This window comes from Phragmites australis, chromosome 6 (genome assembly GCF_958298935.1).
Source record: "Phragmites australis chromosome 6, lpPhrAust1.1, whole genome shotgun sequence".
Classification (NCBI taxonomy): Eukaryota; Viridiplantae; Streptophyta; class Magnoliopsida; order Poales; family Poaceae; genus Phragmites; species Phragmites australis.
The window spans coordinates 14,541,730-14,552,146 of NC_084926.1; the positions used below are offsets into that span (position 1 = coordinate 14,541,730).

Here is a 10,417-nt window from a genome sequence, read left to right on the forward strand (position 1 = left end):
CTCAAAACCTTTTGGCCAGAGAAACAAAGAAGTAGCCGGGATCTCCGTCGCCACCGCCGTCGTTCGCTATCGTGCCGCCGGTGTCGCCGCCACCGGTGCCATCGTCGTCTCCACGAATTCTTCATCACCGATCGTCGCAGCAAGGTGAGGACTGAACCAGCCCCTTCCCTTCCTCTTTTCCTCTGTATGGATGCCATTTGTGAGCCTTAATCAAACCCCTGGCCTAGCCAAATCCCTCGCTACGCGGCCACGGCCGTCGCCGTAGCAAACAACCGCGCAATAGCCAAAAGTCATCTCCGTTCCCTGGCCGATCAGAGGTCGGATCGCCACGCCCTTGAACCAGCACATACCCCTGGATGTCCCACACACCCTCACCAAACCGTTTGTCCATTAGAGCCCCGACGCCACCGGGATCATGATCGCCGTGCCCGCTGCCCAGTCTGGAATTCTGCGCGTGCAGCGTGGGTTCAAATCGCGTTCCCAGGTGAACTATCACTCCAATCCACGAGTCCTTTGGCCGAGACATGCCCTTACTAGTCCTCTACATCCACCCAAAATCAGTTTATCCAAAGCTGCAACAGAGCCCCCGTTCTCGACGTCGCAATCCCTGCTGCCTAGTCCCGTATACGTTCTGCGTACCTAGAATGTCAGCCACGTTCCCGGCGAACCGGAGCTCCAATCATCGATCCCTTTGATAGAGACGTGTCCTTGGTTATCCTCAACAATCCCTAAAAGTAGTTCAGCTAGAAGAGCACCGACGCCAACGATTTTGTGGTCACTACGCCGTTGCCCCCATGTCTGTGAGTGTTCTGTGCATGCACCCAAAATGCATTCGCGTTCCCTGTCAATCTAGGAGCCGTTTGGATACACCAACTGTGTCACATTGTGTCCCATCACATCTTCTGTGCGGCCACATGAAGGTTCCCTCGCATCTGCAGCGACACCACCAAGAACGCGATCCTAACTTCCAACGTCGTCGCGCAATCTTGCCAAAGTTCCAACCGATTGATCTCCTTCTCAGGTGAAGCCCTATCCAAACCATCACTGTAGAATCGTGTTCCAGAAAATATGAATATTTCTATTCAAACCGTTTATTGAATATCATAACCAATCTCCGAGAACATGCACGTCTTCTTCGTTGTGTCTGTGCACGGTCACCTCCAACCCTGGTATCGTTCGTCTCTCTTTTGCCACTACCTCAGAACTTCTCTGACAAGACCAACTATAAAACCGAGCTTGTCTTCTCGCATTCTACGCCCGTGCCCTCCTTGATTTGTCGAAACACCATTGTTGCCCAATATCAACATCAGTGATCGCCGTTGCTATCGCCATCTAATCGTGCACTTCGCCGCCTTCAGCTCGCCGGTGTGCGTGTCCTTCTATACCTCAGGTCAAACTGAGCCCTTCATGAGTTCATGGCTATGATGTGACCCCGTCTGAACCATCTCCGTTAACCCCGAGCCTTTTCCCTCACCGATGACACCAAGAGCCCACCGTCGGTCGACTCCTCCATGCCAAACTCCCCTACTCTACTCTCTGATCTCGCTCTCTTGGTGAGAATCCCAAATAACCCCTCCAAAGATCCTTTATTTCTATCTTTACTTTCCTGTTTATGATGTTTACACATTAGCCCCTACCTTATATAGTTAATTATGTTCCAGCCCTTATTATTCAAATAGAATCATCTATTCAAATCTTATTCAGCGAATTTCATTCAAATCCAAGCAACACTCTATGAATTTGCCTAAATCTAGTATCCTATCCAACCATAGAGTTTTTTTATGATGTGATGCCTCTGTTTGATGTACTGTTCTTAGTTATTTGTGTTTTCTCTTTTGTCGGTTGTTCCTGCGAGTAGACGACTACATTCCGAAGTAATACAAGGATCTCCAATAGCAACAGTTCAAAAATTGTTGATCTACAAAGTCAAGACTTCGAGATATGCCAGAACCGAGTTTACGAATATCACTGAGCAGCAGCCAGGCAAGTGTCCTTGAACATCTTGCACCTATTTTAGGACTTTTATATTAGTTGTTTATCCTTCTTGCATGCTTGTCTAATTTGAAATCCCATGATTAGAGTTTACTAGATTTTGTATGATTATCCTTGTCGTCGTTGATGAGTCATGGGAAATGAATGATAGATATGTTAGTTGCTGTCATGGTTGGGGTAAATATTAATCTTGACTAATGTTTATACAACAAGAATTGGGTATGGTAATCTTGTAGTAACATGGTATAGGGATCCTAACTAGATGGTTGGTTGAGGTGGTGTTGCACAGCAGGTTTGTGGTTGTTTCTGTGTGGGATCCTAAGGACTGGTTCTTGGAGCATGTAACCAAGCTAAACCGTAACCATCCATGGGGCCTATATGGGTATGGCTTAGCCAATTAATTAGCCACCCCTCCTGTTCTGCGAGCATCATTGGACGGTTGAGTGGCACAAGAGGGGGCTTCTGCAGTGATGTAATTGCCTGTTAGCGGTGAAACCTTAGTGGGTGCTTGTAGGTCGGTGGGAGCTTTGTAAAGGTCTTGTAGTGATCTCCTGGCGCACACCTCGGAAGTGTGTAGGTGCTTGACTGGTACGGCAACATGGAGACTGTCACCTGGTAATGCGGGTGATGAAATCACGACTCGTGGAGAAAGATGGGCAAACTCTGTAGAGTATAAAACTGATTGATCAGCCGTGCTCATGGTCAAGAGCGACTTGGACTTCTTCTTGATTAGTTGGGATCAGGGTTCTGGTATGGATGGTCGGGTAGCCAGGTAATGGGATTACCTGGTGAGTTATGGTAGCCGGATATGGAATATCTGGTGAGTTTGGTAGTCGGATGGAATCCGATGAGCTGTTCTTCTTATTTAATTTGTGTCTTTACACTTAGTAAATAGGATGCCTGATTCTGGGAGTTATAGGTTAAGATTGCTTAGTGCAGTAAACCGGTGTCTAACCCTTTCTTAACTTAAACCTCATGTCATACTTTTCTACACTTGCGGAGTACGATATATATTCACACTTGCTATTTCCAATAATAAATGATGCTCAGTTAGGGAAGACCTCATCAAGATCAAGGAAGCTGAAAGCTATATGAAGATGGAGCGTTCCGGGTCACGTTGCCCCCAGTCGATTACCTGTGGTGTGCCCAGAAGATCCTTAAGAGTCCTCTTGTGTTCTTTCGCTGCTGTCTTGAAAACTCTGGTATCTATTTTAATAAAGTTGTTTTGTTCAATATAGAACTATATATCATTTATTATATCACTGTATATATGATGAAACTGATACTTGCATACATGTGAAATGCAATTGGTTATCTTTTGAAAAACCGGGTGTGACAGAAACATTGGATAAACCTTAAATACATTCAAATAGAAATTAAGATAAATTTATCTTATAAATTTAAGTTTAATTTTAAATAATCCTAACCCATCCTTTCTTAAGCATCACTGATCGTTACAATTAACATAATTGCAAGACTTGATCGATACTCATACGGATGGTAGGGTACGGCGCGGTTCGCTGCACTGTCTGTCGTCTCTTGTAAGTTGTAAGTTCAGTACAATTACTTGTTTAAGTGTACTAATATGGAAATGTCACATCTGATAAGTATCCTATGTTAGATCGATTTGGCGATTAGTGTAGATAGCTACTGCCTACTGGAGTATATCCACGTAATAGCATATCGCATATGTTTGGCGATCGGCATGGGGTATCGGGTATGGGATAGATCACAAGAAAAGTATTTTGATTGAGGTGGCAGCAATATAGTGGTCTATTTGACAATATCGAAATGACAGGGTGTTAGATAAAGCAGAACATATTACTTTTACGTAGGTTGCTTTTAGGAACCTACTAGTTGTGTTTACGGATGTTGCTGCATCATGATAAGACGAAGGAGGAAACTCACATGCATCATGAACCCAACATATGAACATGCATTTGATCATTTGATGTCCTACCCTAGAGACTACTCTGTAGAAAGAACCTAGAGCATTATGAACCCACATTTGCATCCGCCATGATCGGGTTTTGCTCACCAACCGTCATTTAACCCCTAAAGAGATGCTGCCTTTAATTTACTTCATGGCCCTGGTAGTCGGTAGTACACAATGTTTCTAAGTTAAACAAGGTAGCTACTGTGCTTGCGTTGGCTTGAGAAGAGCAGTGTGGGAGTGCAAGCCACGTATGAACGCATTACAAGCGTAGATTTGTTTTAGTTGAAGATTTGAAAAGCAGTTTATAGATTATAGATGGTAAAAAGTTAGATTGTGAAAAGCTTCTAAATTATAAATTTAAAAAACTTTGATGAATAATTCAGTAAAATGTGAAAAAACTGAGAAAAACTAGTTTCTTGAATTCCCACAATTCAATAAACGGATTGTAAAAAACTATAACACAAAATTATCTGTTTGTTTTAACTTTACATTGTAAAAGATAAAACAAATATATCCTAAGTATACAACCCATGAATTCATTTTCTATTGAAATGCATGAATGACAGAATGAATATGAATGGAACTTTGGCTCCATCCTACTATTATTTGACGTTGCTACATAATGTGCAGGCATTATGCTGGCTTTGGACACACAATTGCTGGGTGCAAATTCACACAGCCAAGGCATACAAACAGGTTGAGTTGGCCTTCTACAGAGCTATTATACTATGTTTTCCGGTACCTGTATCACTTGTTTTTTCTATCCGAATCTTGCAACTTTTCTGCTGCTGTGTTTTGCCCATGATTTCTTCACAATCTCTGGCACCTCTCTGTTGGCCAAAGCAGACATCACCCTAGCCCTGATCACCTTCTTCACCAGAAGCTTCCAAGTATTGTCCACTCCCTCTTCTTGCATCTTGGCCTTGAGGTTGCTGGAGGGAGAAAACAAAAGGTTCACTTAAGATTCCGAGCAAATGGTCTTGAAAAAAGCACACATATCGCAAACTATATATACAATCATGGTGAATATCTACTGACAGATGCATCTTCTGGGAAATATGCTTTCAGGAATAGTCGGATGGTGCTTCAGATCTCATTCTCTTTCATGCCATTCATGTGCAACTGTACCAAACGTGACTGAAAACTGCACCTTTAGTAGGGACAAAGCACTTGCGAGTTGCGACCACAAAACTGTTCGTCCCAATTGCTACTCGTACTAAAGTCTTGCTTGTTGACACACAAAAAGAACTATCTTTTCGCACGACATTGTTCTGTGGCAGTTCATCTGCGTTACCTGCACAAGGGAACTCTGCAAGGCTCGCCGGCGCTGTCGCAGACGGAGGCGTGGAGCCGGAGGAGCTGGACGGCGCGCCTGCAGCGCGGGCAGGAGGCGGCCTTCCTGGTCCTGCCGCACGCGGCGAAGTGCCTCATGAGCTGCTCGAGCCCCCGGCGCACGCTGGCTGCGCTGTCACATGAAGAAGCTTCTGCTTCTCGTCCTTCGCCGACGCACGACGATCCGCCAGTGGAGAAGCGGTCCAGGAAGGCCATGGCGTCGCTGAGCTGCCGGTACACGTGCTGGGACGCGCGCTCCCTCTCCCACCTCTCCTTTCTCTGTCAAGTTATCGGGGAAAAAAAATGGTTGAGACTGACGCATCCGTGTCAGGGAATGAGAGGAGTTTCGGTGGAATCGTGGAACTCGTGGTCGATTTGGATTTTGATGATTGTTTGGAGTGTAGCATACATTTGTACTGTACATCTCACATCTGTACCAGAGAATGGGGCCAAACTCTTGTGTCAAATTGAATCGAATTCAGGACTAGATGTTTGGAGATTGATAAATGATAAGCTAGTGATCTGTGGCCGTGTGGCGTGCGTCAGTGTGTGCACCTTTGATAAGTATCTTTCTTCCTGGCAGATAATGAGATATCAATGTCTGATGATATACAAATTTTATAGATTTTATTTAGGTGGGCAGTGGCTATCTCCAATAGAAGGTCATGTGTGACATATTATACAGAAGCATGCATCTTGTGTATCATGAAATTGTTTGCATTCATCGGCGACCAGTGCCATCACAATGCAATGATTAGACTGCCTTTTTATAAAAAATAAAACAATGTCGTACGAACTCGTAATTAGGATTAAAATTTAGTCGAAATTTCGTAAATTTTAGAAGAAAACGAAATATTTTATTTCAGAATTTTATTTCATTGATATTTAAGACCCATAGTGAAGAGTACGAAAATGACCAAACTTTCGATGAAATTTCATGAATTTCGTTCTTTTCACAGTTGAATGAAAAAAATTATAAGACGAAATTGAAATCCCTGCTCGTAATAGCTATGCAAGACGAGGCAAGGCGCACCTGGTCGGCGTCGTGGAGGAGCCGGAGCAGGTCGAGCTGGAGCGCGGCGTCGTGGCGGCCCGCGAACCGCCATCCCTCAGACCGCTCCACGGCGTCCAGGTCCTTGGCGGCGAGGCGCGCGCACGCCTGGTACAGCCGCGGCGCGTCGCAGAGGCCCGCCAGCTTCAGCGCGTCCACCGCGCGCTCCGCGGTCAGCCGCGCCGCCACGCCCGCCTCCGCGCGCCGCTTCAGCCACGGCACACGGTACACGTGCGCCAGCGCCAGCAGCGCCGCCCCATGCGCGCCCACCGCATCCTCCGCCCACTCCTCCGCCGCCTCCCTGCATCACTCGCGCGCGACGCGCTCACCTCGATCAGCAACGAGGAAGGGGAAAGGCGGCGCCTTTACGTGCTGCTGCTGGTTGTTGTTATTACCTGGGCTGGGAGTAGAGGAAGCGGAGGAAGGCGACGACGGCGTCGGAGGGGGCGCCGAGGATGCGGACGGTGCAGTCGGCGTCCCACCCTCGCCGCGCGCGCACGATCATCCGCTCCAGCACCGGCGACGCCGCAGCCTTGATCCGCCATCGAATTTCCAAGAGCAAACGCAAAATTCAATTAGCGACGGGCAACTCATCCATTCACACACGAAAACAAACAAAGAAACCTTGCTTACAAGAACGGAGGAATGCGCAGCGATGCTGATCCCGTCGGACGTGACGATCCGCACGTCGGTCGGCGACGGCCGGAGCGCGCCGAGATCCGCGCAGAATGACATTTCCAGGATCTTGCTCCTCCTGGGATATCAAGAACTTGCTCTACGATCCCTGTGCCACTGATCTTAGGATACAGCAAGATTCAAGAGCACCGTGATCTATAAGACCTGGAAGGATTCCTGACAAAAACTGTGCTACAAAGAATGAATAGAAATGCGAAAGAACGAAAGAATTGGGATTCTATGACTATGTGGCCAAGGAATACGGGAGAGCTCAAGCACAGCTTGGACGACCTTTCATATATACAGGCTACACGCAAGTCGGAAAGCGACCGGAAGATTTTGAAGCGACCAAGGGGCATTCCACGGACGACTGCCAACGGACACAGGCCCTCCAGTTCGAAAATTCCCAAACTTTTTAATGTGAAAAATAAATAAGTAAAGAGATCCTATTTGGGACTTTCAGTTCTAAAATTTCATTACTTCCAAGGAGCTAAGCGTTGGTCAGTTGGCCGGAGCTGCTGTCGAGCACCTCCCACTCACCATGGCATGAACCCAGGCGGCTACCTCCTTTTTCTTACGGTGAATGCTAGAGCTCCTAGCCAAATTCAATAAAAAACATCCCCACAACTAAGAACTTCGCTACTTCAATCGAGGAAAACAACGAAGAGCAGTAACAGGCATTATTTGAGTGCGTTCGTATAATAGTTTGAGTGTGTGCGTGTGTTGTATTGAGGTTTCTAAAAAAACATCGCAAGCGAGGGAGAACAAGAAGAGGCAATGTGGAAGAACATGAAACCCTAGATCGGAAGGAGCGATGAAGAGTGTGAACATGAAAGTAGTAGCCCCGTCGGTCCGATCCCTTTACTCTAAGAGATACAGTGCGTGGTCGTGAGTACGTGAAAAATCTTTCCAAGATGACACATTGAACTCGCATACACTTTTTGTCCCAGCTTGATGTCTATCCAACTTTTCAAGCTACACAACACACAAACAGTATTAGCGGGCTCCAAACCGTGTCCACGAGAAATGTAAGTCATGTATAATAAGAATACATCAAATTTGTTAATGAAGGATGACCGGACGGGTTAGTTTGGGATTTGGTGATAGTTTAACCATGGTTGGAATTTGGAATTGGCAAATGAGGTGGTTGGGGTTGCTGCGTCAGCAACAGATCAGGAAGCAATGTGAACAAAGTTAACTTTTTAGTTTCGTTATTAAGGAAAAAAGCTTGGATTTCGTGGTACGAGATGGCTGACTTGGATCCACGTATTTGATGTTTTCATTTTGTTGGATATCGGTAGGTGAAGGAAAGATCAATTGGAAAGGAAACCAAGTTTTCCTTGGTGATGGAGAATGACAAATTATGTTGCTTCCTTTGTCACGAAACATAGGTCAAACACTTGAATTTTTTACAATTAGTACGTGTAAAAGCTGTAGACTATGAATATTGGAAGTGTCATATTTAGATCGTAAAATTATATTTTAATACACAATTGCATTTATTTATACCGGCATATAAGGTTTACGAATACCACAATTATCAAAGCGTGCAATTGGTCAATTGGAGCTGCGAGAAGTGAATTTGGTGACTTATTTTAGTGACGAATGGGATTTCCCTCTTTTCTCTTTGCAGCCTTAGATGCAAAGCTTTGAATATCATATTTAATCATTATATTATAGTAATTGTACTATATATATTATGAAACTATTTTATGAGACAAATCTAATGCTTTTCTGTGTGGTCAATGGAGTGTTTCATAGTAAGGCCCGTGTGAGAGAGAGATGGGGAGGGATAAGGATGCCGGAAGCCCGGAATGGGTTGCATTTGTTTCCTCTACATTTGATTAAAAATGTCAGCAGAAACTTGTATTACCGCCCTTGTTGGTGATCCAAAATTTCCTATCCTGTCTCTTTTCATTTCAAGGAATTTTAGTTACATTATATTCCTCTTATCTATCTCAGGTTCTCAGCGTCTCCTCTTTGTAGAAGCTAACTACACAAGATAAAGTATCTGACTATGCGTCCAGTCATACGTGCAAGACGTGTAATTATTCTACAAATTATAAACAACACTCTTCGTAAATCATAAAAAAAATAAAAACAACACCTGGATATGTTTAGAAGTAATGTTTGCGAAAACAGTTCGGTTTTCAGATGAAATCAAGAGAAGTTCTCGCTTTCCAAACGAAAATCCTCCTCGCTGTTGATTCATGGATCGCACGACCTGTAATTATGTTTGTGCGTTGTGCGGTGATGCCACTCGTGCCTCTCATAATTTGAACTGTTGCTACGATTCTTTCTAAAAAAAAAGAAAAGAGAAGAGCCTCAGCTACAGCGAGCCAAGCGGGTATGATGGAGAGTCGGTGGTTGGGTTTGCATTCGATAGGCAGGACGGGCTATGAACTGATTGCTAATTTAGTCCGTACGATATTAGTCGAGGACTCGAGGATCACATGGATACAGAGACATGGAAAGGGATCGAAGAGGACAGGGCGGGACAGAACGGGCAAAACGTGGCTAATTTGATAGTATTGATCCTTGTGTTCTTTGGGGAGGTGGTACCAGCTTGCCAACCACCAAAGCCCATGGACATGGGGTAGCTAGCCTCCCTCAGGTTCGACTAGAAGTGATGGACCACCAAAGAAGAAGATGAGAAAGAAGAATAAGCAGTGCATGCAGGATAAGGGCATACCAAAAGGATTATGAGCTGATCAGCGGCGGATCTTAATGGGGCTGAAACCCCTCTACTAAGTAGTCGGTGCACCTAGAACCCCCAGCACCCCTGAAGAGTTGGAAGTGGAGGAGAGCAGGGTCACCAAGCTGATGTTTCCAGAGATAGATGAAGCTGCCGCATGCGAGATGTCCGACGAAATGATGCTCCACGAACAGGACTTTTGCATGAAGGGGATGCAGGTGCAGCACCTGAGCGTCTCCACGGGCAGTGAGACCAACCGAAAGGTGCGGCTGAGTGACAACAACAAGATGATGGACTTGCACACACTGTTGCGACAAGATGACGGATGACCGTCGTGGCGCACACGATACGAGTTGCTGATGCAGATCAAGTAGCACTCCTCGCCAAGGGGGACGCCGCACAAAGTTTGGCGCATTGCTTTGCAGAGGGGCTAGAGGCGCGGCTCGCGGGCTGTAACAGTCGTTCATGGTGAGGCGCATCTCGATAGTGGACTTCCTCGAGGGCTACCGGCTGTTCATGGCGGCCTGATGTTGCTGCGCTCGGCGGGTGGCGTGGGGTGCGCACGCGTGCAGCCACGCAGGCAATCGGCAGCGCGCCCGGCGTGGGTCGGCTAACCCCCTAAAATTTTGTACTGGATCTGCCCCCTAAGCTGATCCACGTATAGTGGTATACAACACAGTGGGCCAACAGCCGAAATGCAAGGTATTGGCCACGACGCAGTAGCAAGTACGTACAG

At 46.0% G+C, this 10,417-nt stretch overlaps 1 protein-coding gene across 1 annotated transcript; it reads right to left on the reverse strand.

Moving 5' to 3' along the window:
- Nucleotides 1-4,369: 4,369 nt before the first annotated feature.
- Nucleotides 4,370-7,825, reverse strand: LOC133921837 (BTB/POZ and TAZ domain-containing protein 1-like). The gene is made up of 5 exons (XM_062366883.1): nucleotides 6,945-7,825; nucleotides 6,707-6,843; nucleotides 6,294-6,612; nucleotides 5,223-5,539; nucleotides 4,370-4,860 (listed from the first exon to the last, which is right to left on the reverse strand). The coding sequence occupies exons 1-5, from the start codon at nucleotides 7,044-7,046 to the stop codon at nucleotides 4,689-4,691; spliced, it is 1,047 nt and encodes a 348-aa protein (XP_062222867.1). The 5' UTR covers nucleotides 7,047-7,825; the 3' UTR covers nucleotides 4,370-4,688.
- Nucleotides 7,826-10,417: the final 2,592 nt, after the last annotated feature.

Coding starts and splice junctions, on each gene's coding strand:
- LOC133921837 (XM_062366883.1), bottom strand. CDS start 7,046: ATGTCATTCTGCGCGGATCTCGGCGCGCTCCGGCCGTCGCCGACCGAC. Junction 6,844..6,944: donor CTGCGCATTCCTCCGTTCTT/GTAAGCAAGGTT, acceptor TGGCGGATCAAG/GCTGCGGCGTCGCCGGTGCT. Junction 6,613..6,706: donor TTCCTCTACTCCCAGCCCAG/GTAATAACAACA, acceptor CGAGTGATGCAG/GGAGGCGGCGGAGGAGTGGG.